This window comes from Coregonus clupeaformis, chromosome 10, assembly GCF_020615455.1.
Source record: "Coregonus clupeaformis isolate EN_2021a chromosome 10, ASM2061545v1, whole genome shotgun sequence".
In the NCBI taxonomy this organism is placed as follows: domain Eukaryota; kingdom Metazoa; phylum Chordata; class Actinopteri; order Salmoniformes; family Salmonidae; genus Coregonus; species Coregonus clupeaformis.
In genome coordinates this window covers 21,295,883-21,314,861 of record NC_059201.1, presented here as the reverse complement: position 1 = coordinate 21,314,861, position 18,979 = coordinate 21,295,883, and the positions used below count along the sequence as shown (strand labels likewise).

The window sequence follows — 18,979 nt, the reverse complement described above, 5'->3', positions numbered from 1 at the left end:
TCACTGTCAATCTCTCTCAAACTCACTCTCTCACTGTCACTCTCTCTCTCTCAAACTCACTCTCTCACTGTTACTCTCTCTCTCAAACTCACTCTCACTGTTACTCTCTTTCTCTCAAACTCACTCTTTCACTGTCACTCTCTCTCTCTCTCAAACTCACTCTCACTGTCACTCTCTCAAACTCACTCTCTCACTGTCACTCTCTCTCTCTCAAACTCACTCTCTCACTGTCACTCTCTCTCTCTCAAACTCACACTCTCACTGTCACTCTCTCTCGTTATCTCTCCTGCCGTCTCTCTCTCACACCCTCTCTAACCGTGTTCCTCATGCTGTCTCTGTTGTTTCTCTCCTTTGTTTCCTTGATAACCAGGTCCAAGCAGGGCCCAGACAGACAGACAGACCTCACACCACCCTCCACTGAGACACACACACACACAGAAAGGTCAGCAGTACGCTGTCTTGAGAGGCAGCAGGAATACAACAGGCTTTGTATTCAGCTTGATGTTTGAGCTCTCATCCCCCTCACTATCTCTCTCAATCTTTTTACTCCTCCTCCTCTTCTTCTCTCCTCTATATCCCTCCATTTACATAGGCATTCTAGGGCAGACCAGGGCTTTTGGCATCACTACGTTGCTACGCAGTAGCCGACCAGCAGAGCCTGTGACTTCATGCTCCAGACCGGACACTGGGGGCCTGGTCAATGCACCCAGGCAGCTGTGGAATTAGTGTGTGAACGCAGATGCCAAACATAGAACTGGGTGCCACTCCTCTGTGCTCTCTCTTTCTCGATCCCCGTAAGACTTCTAAACATTATGTAGTCAAGCAAACTCATACACACTGATTTAATGTTTCTTGCTCTAAAAGATATGCCAGCACATTTGTCTTTTCATTTTCTCTCATGGCATCTACTCACATACGCACACACACACACACACACACACACACACACACACACACACATACACACACACACACACACACACACGGTACAGTACATGCGTCAGTGACAGGGTGTCAATAGGATCAGTCAGATAAGCAGGCTGATCATCAACATCGCCCCACATCAGCTCCGCTAATCCCCCCACCCCCTCCGCACTCAGCTAATAAGGTTAGCAGCTACCACTCACACCTAGCATCCTAACCTCCACCGCTAGCAGCTACCACTCACACCTAACATCCTTGCTTAAACCGCTAACAGCTACCGCTCACACCTAGCATCCTAGCCTCCACAACTAACAGCCACCACTCATACCTAGCCTTCACCAGCACTAGCAGATACCGCTTACACCTAGCATCCTAGCCTCAACCGCTAATAGCTACTCACACCTAGCATCCTAGCCTCAACCGCTAACAGCTACTGCTCACACGTAGCATCCTAGCATCAACAGCTAACAGCTACCGCCCACACCTAGCATCCTAAACTCCACCACTAACATCTAGCATCCTAACCTCCACTGCTAGTAGCTACTGCTCAAACCTAGCATCACCTCAACTGCTTGTAGCTATCGCTCACACCTAGCATCATAACCTCAACCGCTAACAGCTACTGTTCACACCAAGCATCCTGGTTTAGTATAAAGATGCCTAGAAACAGCTCATGTGCAGAAAGTTGTTTTTGCTAATGAAAACGTGTCAGTTTGTCACTTTCACGAAATTGGAAATCGAGAAACAAACAAATAATTCTCTCATTGACTTCCCAAACCCTGGTCTGGTCTGTCGAGACTGCTTCGCGAAGCGTTCCCGGAAGTATTGTGATGTTGGGCCTCTGGGTTTAGAAACTCTGTGTCCTAACCTCCACCGCTCACACATTTTACATTTTAGTCATTTAGCAGACACTCTTATCCAGAGCGATTTACAGGAGCAATTAGGGTTAAGTGCCTTGCTCAAGGGCACATCGACAGATTTTTCACCTAGTCGGCTCGGGGATTAGAACCAGAGACCTTTCGGTTACTGGCACAACGCTCTTAACCACTAAGCTACCTGCCGCCCCACCTACAGTAGCATCCTAACACCCTAATCTAGTGAAGTTTGCAGCAACTCTCACACCTCTCGTAATCTAAAGAAGTTAGCAGATGCTCACCTAGTTTCCTGGCTAACACCTAGCAACCATGCAAACATATTTCAGCCAATGAGGTTTATCAGCTATCTTCAGCAACTGTAGCATTCTTTACTAACACCTGCACTGATCTTTCACCTAGCATCCACCACTAACTTCTAGCATCCACCGCCAACTCCTGGCATCCACCACTAACTTCTAACATCCACCGCTAACTCCTAGCATGATGAGGTTTAGCTAGCTTGCCCTGGACTAACACCTAGCCTAAACCGCTATTACTTGCCAACAAATATGCACACCTAGACTGATAAAACCTTTGCACTTCAGTTAATGAGGTTAGCATGCTCACCTAGTCTCCAATTTTAATACTTGCTAATAAACTCAACGCACTCAACTAATGAGGTTATAGCAGCTTACAGCCTACTCCGTTAGACGAATACCTACACTCGTAGAAAATTATTTGGCTGTCCCCATAGAATAACCATTTTTGGTTCCAGTTAGAACTCTTTTGGTTTCCATGTAGAACCGTATGTGGAAAGGGTTCTACATGGAACTCAAATGGGTTCTACCTGGAACTCAAAAGGGTTCTACCTGGAACCAAAAGGGTTCTACATAGAACCTAAAAGGGTTCTTCAAAGGGTTCTCCTATGGGGGCAGCCTAAGAACACTTTTAGGTTCTAGATAGCACCTTTTTTAAAGAGTGTAGCCTAACCTACTCCAGGAATACCTGATATCAAACATTAATATCTAGGCCATAATTGCATTTAGCAATTTTTCTCCAATCTCTGTAATGGAGGTACAGTGGGGAGAACAAGTATTTGATACACTGCCGATTTTGCAGGTTTTCCTACTTACAAAGCATGTAGAGGTCTGTAATTTTTATCATAGGTACACTTCAACTGTGAGAGACGGAATGTAAAACAAAAATCCAGAAAATCACATTGTATGATTTTTAAGTAATTAATTTGCATTTTATTGCATGACATAAGTATTTGATACATCAGAAAAGCAGAACTTAATATTTGTTACAGAAACCTTTGTTTGCAATTACAGAGATCATACGTTTCCTGTAGGTCTTGACCAGGTTTGCACACACTGCAGCAGGGATTTTGGCCCACTCCTCCATACAGACCTTCTCCAGATCCTTCAGGTTTCGGGGCTGTCGCTGGGCAATATGGACTTTCAGCTCCCTCCAAAGATTTTCTATTGGGTTCAGGTCTGGAGACTGGCTAGGCCACTCCAGGACCTTGAGATGCTTCTTACGGAGCCACTCCTTAGTTGCCCTGGCTGTGTGTTTTGGGTCGTTGTCATGCTGGAAGACCCAGCCACGACCCATCTTCAATGCTCTTACTGAGGGAAGGAGGTTGTTGGCCAAGATCTCGCGATACATGGCCCCATCCATGCTCCCCTCAATACGGTGCAGTCGGCATCCCCAAATAATGATGTTTCCACCTCCATGCTTCACGGTTGGGATGGTGTTCTTGGGGTTGTAATCATCCTTCTTCTTCCTCCAAACACGGCGAGTGGAGTTTAGACCAAAAAGCTCAATTTTTGTCTCATCAGACCACATTACCTTCTCCCATTCCTCCTCTGGATCATCCAGATGGTCATTGGCAAACTTCAGACGGCCTGGACATGCGCTGGCTTGAGCAGGGGGACCTTGCGTGCGCTGCAGGATTTTAATCCATGACGGCGTAGTGTGTTACTATTGGTTTTCTTTGAGAATGTGGTCCCAGCTCTCTTCAGGTCATTGACCAGGTCCTGCCGTGTAGTTCTGGGCTGATCCCTCACCTTCCTCATGATCATTGATGCCCCACGAGGTGAGATCTTGCATGGAGCCCCAGACCGAGGGTGATTGACCGTCATCTTACAGACCTCTACATGCTTTGTAAGTAGGAAAACCTGCAAAATCGGCAGTGTATCAAATACTTGTTCTCCCCACTGTAGGTGTCAACTGGGTTAAGGCCGATACACCACCAGCTGCCATTCCTGAATGCAAACATTAGATAATGCCGTAAAGCCAACCCAGTCCTTAAAATATTAGATACTGTACCGTTACCGCCTTTAGTCTACTCTGCTAACTCAGGGCTAACAAACCACACACAGCTAGCCTCTTTTGCTAATACCTAATACCTACCACCATACACACACGTCAAGCAGAGTCATGTTTTTTTATGCCATTTAGCAGACGCTTTTATCCAAAGTGACTAACAGTCATGTGTGCATACATTTTTACGTATGTGTGGTCCCGGGGATCGAACCCACTACCCTGGCGTTACAAGCGCCATGCTCTACCAATTGAGGTACAGAGGACCACATGTTCACTGCCTCACTCACAATAAACTAAGTACACAGGCAACATGTCAAGAACAGTGGCGTCATCCTGTAGCCCAAGTGACGTCCAGTCACATACACAGTATCCATCTAGCACACTAGAGATATGTTGAGATGTGGCAATCTGCAATCTCTCCATGTTGGCAACATCTCACCCCTCTCAAATCTCCCTCCTCTCATGTCCCTCACCCTCAGTCCTCAGCCCCTCCCCCATACAGCAGGCATAGTTCTTATTCTAAATCCCACCTTTTATATATGTGTTGTGAGGTCCTGAGCCCACCTCTATTGGTAGACATATCAGAGTGAGATAAATGAGAGAGAGAAATAGAATGTGTCACAGAGAAGAAGGGAGAGTATGTGTGTTTGTGTGTGTGTGTGTGTGTGTGTGTTAGAGAGATAAAATTGTGTTTTGTGCTGATAAACCACCTAGGTGTTGTGTTGGTAGTCTGTCAGCTGTGAACACAAAAAGCTAATCTTGCAGTAGGATTGGACCTAAAATGTGTCACCAGTGACTCAGACAGTCTAATAGATTGAGTTAATTCAGTCATACAGATTTAATACTTATCTGATTGATTACTAAGCGAGTGATGCCAGTGAACATGCACAGTTCTGTTCTAACCTGAACCAGTACCAGTGCGTTAGAGACCTCTCTAGAGACCTCTCTAACGCCCACGGAGCTCCGATTCAAACTCCCATTCACCAGCTCTGCAAGCGTTATAATGTCAGAATACATTAGTTGATCACCAAATATGGCGTTTTGCTGAGCAACTATCTTCATTTACTCCTGTTACGGCCGGTATGTACTTCCAAAAAAGGTCGAAATAAAAATGTACAAACAACCTAAAAAATCCCTATTTGACACCGTTTTTTAGGTTGCTTGTACATTTTAATTTATACCTTTTTTTGGAGGTACATACCAGCTGTAACATGAGTAAATGAAGGTAGTAATGGGGCGGCAGGTAGCTTAGTGGTTAAGAGCGTTGTGCCAGTAACCGAAAGGTCGCTGGTTCTAATCCCCGAGCCCACTAGGTGAAAAATCTGTCGATGTGCCCTCGAGCAAGGCACTTAACCCTAATTGCTCCTGTAAGTCGCTCTGGATAAGAGCGTCTGCTAAATGACCAATTATTTATTTATTTATATTTATCAAAGCTCCATATTTGGTGATCATATTTTGTGTTTTCCCAGGTGCTGGTTTGTCCTCGCGTCCTCCCTCCTCGTCTCCTTCTCAAAACCCATTGGTCCCTCCCCTCTGACCTTCTCCAATGGGTTTTGAGAAGGAGGGAGTAGGGAGGAGTATGCAATTAAAGATCTTCCCAGTGTGTTTGTGAACAGGTGGCCACATAGCCCCACAGTGGTCCTCTAAGTCCCACCCCTTCCTGTCCCAGTCAGCTGATTACTCGCTACACACCTCTCTGTCTCCTCATCTCTCTCTCCCCTCCCTCTGTCTCTCTCTCTCGCTCTCTCTCTCTCTATTCCTCTACTGTATCACATCAACCCATATTTACTGCAGCTCTGCATCAACCATGCCCCTCCCTCTCTCTCTCTTTCACTCTCTCCCTCCGTGTCTCTCATTCTCTTTCGCACTTTCTCTCTGCTCCCTCATTCTGTCTCCCCTTCTACCTCTCCATCTACTCCTGCCACCTCCCTCCCTCCCTCCCTCCCTCCCTCCCTCCCTCTCTCTCTGCTGTAGCCCATGCTGTAGGCTGTAGTTGTAGCAGCAGAGTAGTGTAGTGCTGTCGTTTGTCCCAGCAGAGAACAGACAGACCAGCAGAGCAACCTCATTTATTCCAACCAGGCTCACTGACACACAGCAGGGATTTAGGAGCACGGGAGACACAATCTCTCTCCCACCCCCCCCTCTCTCCCTCTTTCTCGCTCTCTTCTCTCTCTCTCACTCTCACTCTCACTCTCTCTCTCTCTGGGATTGGTTGGTCTGTTTTGGGATCTGATATGATATTCCGTCATGAATCCGACAGTGAAGATCCATCTTCAGAATGGGATCCACTTTAACACCTACATGTACCAGGTAGGGATCCACTTTAAAACCTACATGTACCAGGTAGGGATCCACGTTATGCAGCAGGTTGGGATCTAACCACATGGATCAGTTATGGGACCTCTACAAACCGTACAGAACTGTGTGTGTATGACATTGGTTATGGTGTGTGTATGTATGCCTCTGAGTCTGGTCAACCACATGTCTGTGTTTATCACTACAGCTCAGATATGACTCACGTCCTCCCCTTCCCCTACTCACCTCCTCCAATCTCCACCTCCCCGCCCAGCCTCTCCCCTCTCAATCATGTTGTTTTCAGGTCAATGGTGTGAAGTGAATTCAGAATATGAGGGTATACAATATTTACTGAAAAGTTTTACTTTTGACACTGAGGCACTAAGGCATGAGGAATGTTCTGCTTATCTTGAGCATGTGAGCAGACAGCCTCTCTCCCAGGGAAATGTTTTGATTGGCCACTGTGGCTGCCTGCCATTCTGCAGCATCCAAACTTTAACATCTCTGCCTTATTTGATAGGGAGTTACTGTCATAAATTGTGTGTGTGTGAATGTGTCAGTGTTTTTGGGTGTGTGTGTGTGGAGGTTTACTGTAGCAGTAGAGATAAAGGCCCTGGCATGCAATACTGGGGAATACTGTGTGTCAGTGTGTGTGTGTCTGTCAGTGTGTGTGTGCATGCTGTGATAAAGCAGACTGCTTGTGTTTCAGACAGGCTGAAGCAATGCTACAGAAACGCTTTATGCTTCTGCTCTCAACCGTCCCCAGAGAGAGCATTCCCTCTATCTCCCCCCTCTCTTGTCTGTAATGAAGAAGACATGAGGACATGAATGGATGCTATTCTGGGCTCAGCCATTGAATAGGCATAGGATGCGGACAGAGTGAGAGAGAGAGTGATAGGGAGAAAGAAAGAGAAGTTTGGTAACTTTAGGGGATTTGACACATCTTTGTATGCTCGGAGAGACAGCAAAACAGAGAGAGAGAGAGAGAGAGAGATAGGGAGCTAAAAGAGAGAGGGGAACGAGAGAGAGAGAGAGAGAGAGAGGGGGTGTTGTTGCCAGCTCTTTTCACTGCATTCAGAATGCTGTCACGCAAACTGTCCCTACATCTGTTTCTAAGTATCTTTACTATTAAAGTAGGTGTAGAAGCAGGGTTTTTTTCAGTGTCTCGCTCAGCACTTACATATTATGAGATGGGTTTATGACAATGTGACTTTCAAGCATATCATCTTTGGCACATAATTACCATGCATCCATAAGGCCTCCCTTACCACATGAGTTGTTTAAATAATATCTTCATTCACACCTGTCAATGTATCAGATAAAGGAGCTTGTTTTGTTCTTAATTAACACCTATCTGAAACTGCCTGGTCTCCCCCCAGACACACACACATCTAACTAACACCTTCTCACTTTAGCTGAAGCTTTCTTAATTTGTTTTAAAGTGTGTGCTTCAGTTCCAATTTAACCAGCTACCAGTCTCTCTGTCTGAACCAGATATATTTACCTGTCTCTCTCTACAATGTCAATACAGTGTCTCTCTCTCTGACTGTCGTCTCCTCTATGCCTGTCAATAGGATTTCTGGGTATTTTCATTGTTCTCTGTCTCACAGGAGTGATGGTAGCTTTGCTGTGGTGCTGTTGTTACAGTACAGTATGCTTTAGTTAATGCCTATCCTGGTGCTCTCTCAAATGTGCTGCTGTTATTGAGCATTTAGTCTAATTCTTGTAAGAGTCATGACACTTGCTGAATGCTGATTCATAATTTCACTGGGCCTGACTGTCCCGGCCATAAGGCATTATCACAAGCTGTGTGTGTTCACTGAGGACTGTTGTTAGGAAGTTTTTCATACAGGGATGAAACACTTGAAGCAGAGTTCTGCATTTACTTAATACAGAGACTTCTACTGTCAGAGTTCAACTGTCAAAGTTCTATTCATAGGTTGCACCTCCATCACTCGGTCGCGTCATGCCATTGTTGTGAACGTTCTCAATCCGCCCTCTACCGGCAGCGTAATAGTGGTGCCCTAAAGTTGTGACGAGCCCAGTCATTCTGGACGGAGGCTAATGACTGTTTAGTCTAAATTACACTATAGTGCCTGGAAATACGATGACATTGCTAAAGTAGTCAAATGTTTAGTAGGAAACAACTTTGCCAGCATTATCATGTCATCAAATTTACTTTAGATAGATAGCAATGTTGTCATTAGCTAGCAAAGTTCGTCAAAAATAGCTAGCAATGCTAACGGTAGCTAACTAAAATCCGGTGTCCTTCCCTCAATCTTAGCTAGCTGGCTATTGTTATACTGCATCTAAAGTCAATCTGGTGACATTAAAATGATGACAAAAGGTTTTCCTACTAATTATTTTCCTCCTTTTGAATGTCATTGTATTTCCAAGCCATTGTAATGCACTTTCTATGAAATCTTCATCAGCGTTCATTGACGATGCATTGAATAGAATGCTCAGTTGGGCATCAGCCCAAAACGAACATTCAAAACAATATTGTGACGAAACATGCAACCCATGAATTGTCAGAGTTCTAGTCACATGGTTCTTCTCTCAGTTCTAATTCTACTTCCAGAGTTGTGGAGTCAGTAGTTGTGGTCTGTGATGATATGAGTATCATTGTGTCAGTAGTCGTTGTGCCTGAGGAGCTGAGGAGTGCTGCAGTCAGTTTCCCCTGTGAGGGAGGCCCATGGAGCTGTCACAGTGGGAGAGAGCTACCACTTTGTGTGTGTGTGTGTGTGTGTGTGTGTTTGGAACGGGAATGTTTTTCTGCTATGTCAGACACTTCATAATGACGTGTTGTCGTGGCGATGACAGATGTGTGCTGGCGCTGCGAATCAAGGCCAATCAAGGCCAATGCCAGAGCAAGGTGTCGCCGCCGAGTGTCAGTTCCTGTGTGTTTGTTTGTGTGTTTGTGTGTCTGTGTGTGTTCCCTCACAGAGGTATTCTATGTCATGTCACAGAATAATCTTGGGGAGTGTTGGTTGGGGCCACTAAATCATCATTGGGCTTTTTTCCCCCCTGTCCCAGAAAAATGACAATCCATGTTTCTTAAAAATTGGACACCAATGATATTAGATACTGTGTTTGGCCTGTAATATTTTTTCTAAGAGCCTTGCAGACAAGGAGCCATGTCATGCCTGTCATTCACAAGGACTAAACATATTGCATATCAGGATGCTGGATTAAAGGCATCTGTTTCTGATTCATCATCATCAACTTTCTCTCTCTCTCTCTCTCTCTCTCTCTCTCTCTCTCTCTCTCTCTCTCTCTCTCTCTCTCTCTCTCTCTCTCTCTCTCTCTCTCTCTCTCTCTCTCTCTCTCTCTCTCTCTCTTTCTCTCTGCAGTGGTAGAGAGTTTCTCAGCCCTGATATCTGACTCTCCCTAAGGAAGCACTCGTTCAGTACTCCCCATATCTTTCTCTCCTCCTGTCATCCTTCCTCAATCCCTTTATTCTCTGCTCATTTCACCCTAAGTGTCACAGAGAGAGAGAGAGAGAGAGAGAGAGAGAGAGAGAGAGAGAGAGAGAGAGAGAGAGAGAGAGAGAGAGAGAGAGAGAGAGAGAGAGAGAGAGAGAGAGAGAGAGAGAGAGAGAGAGAGAGAGAGAGAGAGAGAGAGAGAGAGAGAGAATGCTTTTGGAATTTTCAAAATATTTTCTATGTTATTCATTTCCTTGTCGGCTCTATGCCCGGAAAGGCCTTTTTCCAGCAATAATGAATATTAACTGAAAAATGATCTTACAGTGACTATAGAAAGTCTACACCCACCTTGGATGTCTTCACATTTTATTGTGTTACAAAGTGGGATTAAAATTGATTTAATTGTCATTTTCTGTCAACGATCTACACAAAATGTAATGTCCTCATTAGATGTAGTGCAACAAGACCACTCATGATCTGGAAAGTTCTCTACTTTTGATAGATATTAAACAAACAATATTGTAATCACCATGGTCACAACCATAAACTGTCAACTCCATCTGCCTGATAGATTAAGATAGGATATGAACTTTGGTTTAAATATATTTATTTTAATTAGGGTTTAGTCATGAAGCAACTGTTGAAAAAGAAAATTGTGACTTTGTATATCACTTGAATTAAGAAAAAAAACTGAATTTTTGTCAACTCCATAAAACATAAACTCCGTCAGATTTTCTCCATACTCTTGCAAAAAATGGTTCCTAAAGGGTTCTTCGGCTGTCCCCATATGAGAAACCTTTTTGGTTCCAGGTAGAACCCTTTTAGGTTCCATGTAGAACCCTCTGTAGAAAGGATTCTACTGTACCTAGAACCAAAAGGGTTCTACCTGCAACCAAAAAGGGTTCTTCAAAGGATTCTCCTATGGGGACAGCCGAAGAACCCTTAGGGTTTTAGATAGCAAAATTGTTCCTAATAGTATAATGTCAACTCCGTCAGAATGTTGAAAGATCTGATAGAATGATTATGTTGTCATTGGGGATTTTCAAATGAATCTTTTTCTATATTTTATAATTGTTTGTATTGAACTTTTATTTTTAAAGGCAAAAATATGTATGTTTTGAGTATTTGTTGTCAACTCCGTCAGTGCTTTGTGAACTCCGTCACTGATGCCTAACCCCCTTAAGAAAAAAAATTTGGTCAATATTCTGAAAATAATACCAGTAATACCGTATATATAAGTTAACTGTATGAAAATCTGGATACCGCCCAAACCTAGACTGCAGTACAAATCCTACATACACACACAGAGAACGAAAAAACTATAATACACACACACACCACACACACATACACTTTTCAATCCAGCATATTGCTTTTATCCCTTAATCCTTAACTGTTTAAGGAAGCGAAGGAGAGAAATCCCTTCACAATGTCTGAGCTCAGCATTGCCTGGCAACGGCTCACACACACACACACATACACACACACACACACACACACACACACACACACACACTCATAGTCTATCTCACAAATACCAACACACTCACACATCTCACACATCAGATTGTGGTTTGGGGCTAAAACAATTGCCTTTTCCGGACTTCCAGAACATTCTCCAGTTTCACTATGTAGCGTTTCAGTGTGTGACAGAGAGATGGAGAGACCGAGAGAGATAGCAGCAGTATTTGTCCTCTGTGTGAGCCTTTCCTACTCAAGACATAGAATGTCCACCATGACACTTGGAACTTCATTTCCCATCAGGCCTTAGTCCTGCTCCAGTTCCATGATACCTGGAACAACTACAACAAGCACTAAAGCCCTCTCAATCTTTTATTAACTAGTCGTACTGCTGCTTTACCCTCAGTGGAGGGCATATTGACATCACTCAACACACTCAGAATAACAGTTCAAATACAAAGCCATGATGTTGGTTGATTATTCTGTGTTAAAGGATGATAGAGAGAGAGAGGGGGAGAGGGAGAGAATGAAAGGCAAAGACAACAACACTCATCTCAACAACACTCATCTCAACAACACTCCTCCCTGATGCGTGTTTTCAATCCTCTTTTGTTTATTCTCAAGCGTTTATGAATCCATGTTTCTCCCAATTGCTTTTTCCTGACGTGACAAAGAAGCTGACAGGGACAGAGGGAGGAGAGGAGAGAGGGAGCAGCTAAAAGGATGAGGTGGAGGGGGGCAGGGAGGGGGGCCAGGAGGGGTAGAGGGGGGTGTTGGACTGTTGAGTCTTTTGCTCTGATTGAAAGAGACAGTGAGATACAGTGATATGGAACATCTGTTTGTGGGTTTCAAATGGCTTCCTGTCTATTGCTTTGCCCGTGTGGAAAAATAATGGCAAAATGAAAGCACTGACCCATTTTCCCCTTTCTTCTCCCTTTCCTTTCCTTTTCTTCCCTGCACTACCAGTCAGGGTCATCTGAAAACCATACTCAGTGGATGTGGGGTGGTATTTTGTGTGTATTCATGTGAAATCCAAACTCAGTGACTCAGATGAACAGCCTCTCAAAGGCCTTTAAGGACAGACCAGAGCATAGTCATTCTAGAGACGGGAGCACAGACACTTGTCTTTGTCACATTCTGTTTGTGTGTGTGTGTGTGTGTGTGCGTGTGTGTGTGTGTGTGTGTGTGTGTGTGTGTGCGTGTGTGTGTGTGTGTGTGAGTGTGTGTGTGTGTGTGTGCGTGTGTGTGTGTGTGTGTGAGTGTGTGTGTGTGTGTGTGTGTGTGTGTGTGTGTGTGTGTGTGTGTGTGTGTGTGTGTGTGTGTGTGTGTGTGTGTGTGTGTGTATGTGGCCTAGCCCCAGTAGACTGGGAGGAGCAGCTGTGTTGATTGGTTTTAGTGCTGAGGGCATTTCCAAACCCATAACTCCATGTGTTTCAGTGTGTGTGTGTGTGTGTGTGTGTGTGTGTGTCTATCTAAATGTGTGTCTGTGTGTCTGAGTATTCAATGCTTCAGGGTATTGGAGTTGGATCAGAGCCAGAGACTCAGGGAGCTGCCAACAGAGTGCCAAGAGACATGCAGTAACACACACACACACACACACAATCCCCTCCTCTCTCAGCCCTATCCCCTATATGAGTAACAAGAACCAATATTAGAGAACAGAGAGGTGGGTTTTAGCAGACTCAGTGTATGCGTCACTGCTCCAGTTCATTCTGTATTGTGCCATGTAAAGCCATTATGAACCCTGCGCGTACGTATAGTATATATTCATCTGTTAATCTCACATCTGGTACACTTTGTCAGAGTCGGACTGACACAGGGATGAACTGTGCTGTTTACAGGAAAGGATTCTGTTGAACCTGATGATTGGACAAAAATACCCCAAGTAAAGTGGTGATAGAATATACTGTACAGTATCTGCCTGGTGTTGTGCATGTGTGGGGCCCGTGGTGCAGGTGAAATGGTGTGGGGCCCGTGGTTCAGGTGAAATGGTGTGGGGCCCGTGGTGCAGGTGAAATGGTGGGACCATTGTGCAGGTGAAATGGTGTGGGGCCCGTGGTGCAGGTGAAATGATGGGACCATTGTGCAGGTGAAATGGTGTGGGGCCCGTGGTGCAGGTGAAATGGTGTGGGGCCCGTGGTGCAGGTGAAATGGTGTGGGGCCCGTGGTGCAGGTGAAATGGTGTGGGGCCCGTGGTGCAGGTGAAATGGTGTGGGGCCCGTGGTGCAGGTGAAATGGTGTGATAAACATGTGATGTGAAAGGTTCTCCAAGCGCTGTCTGTTAACTACTGATGCTTTGCAACAATGCATGATATTTACTTCTCCCAGATTCTTTAGAAAATGTGAAATCATCAATCTTATCTTGTATTTGTTTTCCAGGAGTTTGCCACTCTGACCAAAGAGCTGAATGTGTGTCAGGAGCAGCTGCTGGAGAAAGAAGAGGAGATATCTGAACTGAAAGCTGAGAGGAACAACACCAGGGTAAGAGTGAGTGTGTGCATGCGTGCATAAGTGAGTGTATAACCTGTGTATAATATGTGTGTATAACCTGTGTATAATATGTGTGTATAACCTGTGTATAATATGTGTGTATAACCTGTGTATAATATGAGTGTATAACCTGTGTATAATATGTGTGTATAACCTGTGTATAATATGTGTGTACAACCTGTGTATAATATGTGTGTATAACCTGTGTATAATATGTGTGTATAACCTGTGTATAATATGTGTGTATAACCTGTGTATAATATGTGTGTATAACCTGTGTATAATATGAGTGTATAACATGTGTATAACCTGTGTATAATGTGTGTGTACAACCTGTGTATAATATGTGTGTACAACCTGTGTATAATATGTGTGTATAACCTGTGTATAATATGTGTGTATAACCTGTGTATAATATGTGTGTATAACCTGTGTATAATATGAGTGTATAACCTGTGTATAATATGAGTGTATAACCTGTGTATAATATGAGTGTATAACATGTGTATAACCTGTGTATAATGTGTGTGTACAACCTGTGTATAATATGTGTGTACAACCTGTGTATAATATGTGTGTATAACATGTGTGATGTCTCTGTCCTAGCTTCTCTTGGAGCACCTGGAGTGTCTGGTGTCTCGTCACGAGCGCAGTCTGAGGATGACGGTGGTGAAGAGACAGGCTCCTCCCCCCTCTGGGGTCTCCAGCGAGGTGGAGGTCCTCAAGGCCCTCAAGTCCCTGTTCGAACACCACAAAGCCCTGGACGAGAAGGTGTGTTTGTACCTTTATCTCACTGCAAACCAGGCTTTTATTCCAAACTAACACTGCGGTTGTGTGTCTTACAGGTGCGTGAGAGGCTTCGGGTGGCTCTTGAGAGAGTGACTACACTGGAGGGACAGTTATCAGCCACAACTCAGGAGGTGTGTGTTTGGTTTGTGTGTGTGTGTGTGTGTGCGTGCATGGTGTGTGTATAGCATCTCTCCTGTCCCCACCTACCATCTGCTGATGCCCCCAGTCTGTTAGCTATTCTGAATGTCCCACACGCAACCAGGGGACTGTCTCTTCTGCTCTCTCTCTTTCTCTCTCTCTTTCTCTTTCTCTCTCTATCTTTCGTTCTTTCTCTCTCTCTCTCTCTCACTCTCTCTCTCTCTGCCTCCTAAACACACACACAGCACCAAGGGACACTCACATTCTCTTAAAATGTATCTTTCTTGTTCATTCAGTCATCTGTTCCCTCACTTTATCTATCTTTCTCTTTCTCCCTCTCCCCTGTCCTCATCTGTTCAACAAGAATCCATTAAAAAAGGCAAATAAGAATAAATAGTCAGTAGAAGATGTGCTGAGGAAAACCCCAATCGGTGATTTGAAGGAATTTTAATGTACTACAGTGACTTGCAAAAGTATTCATCCCCCTTGCCGTTTTTTCTATTTTGTTGCATTACAACCTGTAATTTAAATTGATTTTTATTTGGGTTTCATGTAATGATCTGGTGCAACCAATTACCTTCAGAAGTCACATAATTAGTTAAATAAAGTCCACCTGTGTGCAATCTAACTGTCACATGATCTGTCACATGATCTCAGTATATATACGCCTGTTCTGAAAGGCCCTAGCCTAGAGTCTGCAACACCACTAAGCAAGGGGCACCACCAAGCAAGCGGCACCATGAAGACCAAGGAGCTCTCCAAACAGATCAGGGACAAAGTTGTGGAGAAGTACAGATCAGGGTTGGGTTATAAAAAAATATTAGAAACTTTGAACATCCCACGGAGCACCATTAAATCCATTATTAAAAAAAGGAAAGAATATGGCACCACAACAAACCTGCCAAGAGAGGGCCGCCCACCAAAACTCACGGACCAGGCAAGGAGGGCATTCATCAGAGAGGCAACAAAGAGACCAAAGATAACCCTGAAGGAGCTGCAAAGCTCCACAGCGGAGATTGGAGTATCTGTCCATAGGACCACTTTAAGCTCTACACTCCACAGAGCTGGGCTTTACGGAAGAGTGGCCAGAAAAAAGCCATTGCTTAAAGAAAAAAATAAGCAAACACGTTTGGTGTTTGGCAAAAGGCATGTGGGAGACTCCCCAAACATATGGAAGAAGGTACTCTGGTCAGATGAGACTAAAATGTAGCTTTTTGGCCATCAAGGAAAATGCTATGTCTGGCGCAAACCCAACACCTCTCATCACCCCGAGAACACCATCCCCACAGTGAAGCATGGTGGTGGCAGCATCATGCTGTGGGGATGTTTTTAATCGGCAGGGACTGGGAAACTGGTCAGAATTGAAGAAATGATGGATGGCGCTAAATACATGGAAATTCTTGAGGGAAACCTTTTTTCAGTCTTCCAGAGATTTGAGACTGGGACGGAGGTTCACCTTCCAGCAGGACAATGACCCTAAGCATACTGCTAAAGCAACACTCAAGTGGTTTAAGGGGAAACATTTAAATGTCTTGGAATGGCCTAGTCAAAGCCCAGACCTCAATCCAATTCAGAATTTGTGGTATGACTTAAAGATTGCTGTACACCAGCGGAACCCATCCAACTTGAAGGAGCTGGAGCAGTTTTGCCTTGAAGAATGGGTAAAAATCCCAGTGGCTAGATGTGCCAAGCTTATAGAGACATACCCCACGAAAACTTGCAGCTGTAATTGCTGCAAAAGGTGGCTCTACAAATTATTGACTTTGGGGGGGGGTGAATAGTTATGCATGCTCAAGTTTTCTGTTTTTTTTTGTCTTATTTCTTGTTTGTTTCAAAATAAAAAATATTTTGTATCTTCAAAGTGGTAGGCATGTTGTGTAAATCAAATGATACAAACCTCCAAAAAATCAATTTTAATTCCAGGTTGTAAGACAACAAAATAGGAAAAATGCCAAGGGGGGTGAATACTTTCGCAAGCCACTGTAATTCTAGGATCCAAAGTAATAACTTGTCAGACGAGCACCTTTCACTTCTCAGCTTAATGTCTCTCCAACGCACTGGAGGGAGCCTGCATAGAATAGAAATGCAGAGTTTTCAAACTCTTTTTGAGATGAGAATTTTAATGGCCACCATATGGTCAGGAGAAAATATCATATTTCCTTTCTCAGATAATTCCAGAAGCAGTACTAATACAGTCAGGGTGTTTGTTTCCCAATGGAATGAGGGAAATTCTGACAGACAGAGTTCATTGCTCATTCCACAGAATTCCCTGAATATTCCTGAAGCGTGTTCCTGGTGTTGTGATGTTCCTATTTGGAGCGGTGGGGTGGGGAGTAGGCTTGGGCAATATACAGTTTATACCGTATACCGGGGTATTTTGAAATACAGACGGTATGATTTTTAATACCGCCTCGCAGGGGCTGTGGGGGGTGCGTGCTACACCACTGCTTATAACTATAAGTTAAGTATAATTATAAGAAACCTAAGATGTGTCAAATAAATTATATCCAGCTCAGGGCTCCAGCTATGCATTTGGTTTGCTACTTGCTAGCTAAGTGGCTAGATGTCAAGATCAAGCCTCTTGATTACAGCAGAGAAATTCAAGCCCCTTCTGGATCATGATTAACTGTAAGTCGCTCTGGATGAGAGCGTCTGCTAAATGACTAAAATGTAAAATGTAAGATCCCTGTTGCCTAAATTGTTTTGTGCGTCAAAAATATACAGGTACAGTGCCTTCGGAAAGTATTCATACCGCTTGACTTTTTCCACATTTTGTTAGGTTACAGCCTTATTCTAAAATTGATTAAATAAAACAATTTCCTCATCAATCTACACACAATACCCCATAATGACAAAGCGAAAACCGATTTTTATAAATTTTTGCAAATGTATTAAAAACTAAAAACAGAAATATCATAGTATTCAGACCTGTTGCTCAAGTATTCAGACCTGTTGCTATGTGACTCAAAATTGAGCTCAGGTGCATCCTGTTTCCATTGTTCATCCTTGAGATGTTTCTACAACTTGATTGGAGGCCACCTGTGGTAAATACAATTGATTGGACATGATTTGGAAAGGCACACACCGGTCCTACAGTTGACAGTGCATGTCAGAGCAAAAACCAAGCCATGAGGTCGAAGGAATTGTCCTTAGATCTGCGAGACAGGATTGTGTCGAGGCACAGATCTTGGGAAGGGTACCAAAACATTTCTGCAGCATTGAAGGTCCCCAAGAACACAGTGACCTCCATCATTCTTAAATGGAAGAAGTTTGGAACCACCTAGACTCTTCCTAGAGCTGGCCGCCCGGCCAAACTGACCAATCGGGTAGAAGGGCCTTGGTCAGGGAGGTGACCAAGAACCTGATGGTCACTCTGACAGAGTTCTAGAGTTCCTCTGTGGAGATGGGAGAACCTTCCAGAAGGACAACCATCTCTGCAGCACTCTACCAATTAGGCCTTTATGGTAGAGTGGCCAGACGGAAACCACTCCTCAGTAAAAGGCACATGACAGCCCACTTGGAGTTTGCCAAAAGGCACCTAAAGACTCTCAGACCATGAGAAACAAGATTCTCTGGTCTGATGAAACCTAGATGGAACTCTTTGGCCTGAATGCCAAGAATCACGTCTGGAGGAAACCTGGCACCATCCCTACGGTGAAGCATGGTGGTGGCAGCATCATGCTGCTGGGATTTTATTCAGCGGCATGGACTGGGAGACTAGTCAGGACTCAAGGCTGTAATTGCTGCCAAAGGTGCTTCAACAAAGGTGTTTTTCCTTCTTGCCAGGTCGCCCTCGCAAAAGAGGTTTTTAACCTCAATGGGTCTTACTTGGTTAAATAAAGGTTAAATAAAAAAAAAAAAAAAAAGGCAAATATGAACAGAGCAAAGTACAGAGAGAGCCTTGATGAAAACCTCTTCCAGAGCGCTCAGGACCTCAGACTGGGGCAAAGGTTCACCTTCCAACAGGACAACGACCCTAAGCACACAGCCAAGACAATGCAGGAGTGGCTTCGGGACAAGTCTCTGAATGTCCTTGAGTGGCCCAGCCAGAGCCCAGACTTGAACCCAATCGAACATCTCTGGAGAGACCTGAAAATAGCTGTGCAGCAGCGCACCCCATCCAACCTGGAAGAGCTTGAGAGGATCTGCAGAGAAGAATGGGAGAAACTCCCCAAATACAGGTGTGCCAAGCTTGTAGCGTCATACTCAGTAAGACTCAAGGCTGTAATCGCTTCAACAAAGTACTGAGTTTTTCAGTTAAAAAAAATATATAAA

General features: G+C 44.2%; 1 protein-coding gene across 11 annotated transcripts in view; it reads left to right on the top strand.

The window, feature by feature from the left end:
* LOC121575340 (liprin-alpha-4) overlaps positions 1 to 18,979 on the top strand; it is a 99,278-nt gene that overhangs the window by 54,731 nt on the left and 25,568 nt on the right. For 10 of the 11 annotated variants that reach the window (XM_041888356.2, XM_041888353.2, XM_041888359.2 and 7 more), the window contains exons 2-4: positions 13,667 to 13,768; positions 14,384 to 14,548; positions 14,623 to 14,697. In XM_041888356.2, the coding sequence (XP_041744290.2) occupies positions 13,667 to 13,768; positions 14,384 to 14,548; positions 14,623 to 14,697 (342 nt within the window). Of the gene's footprint in view, positions 1 to 6,141; positions 6,417 to 13,666; positions 13,769 to 14,383; positions 14,549 to 14,622; positions 14,698 to 18,979 lie in introns of those variants that run through there. The other variant, XM_041888357.2, reaches the window with a different exon arrangement.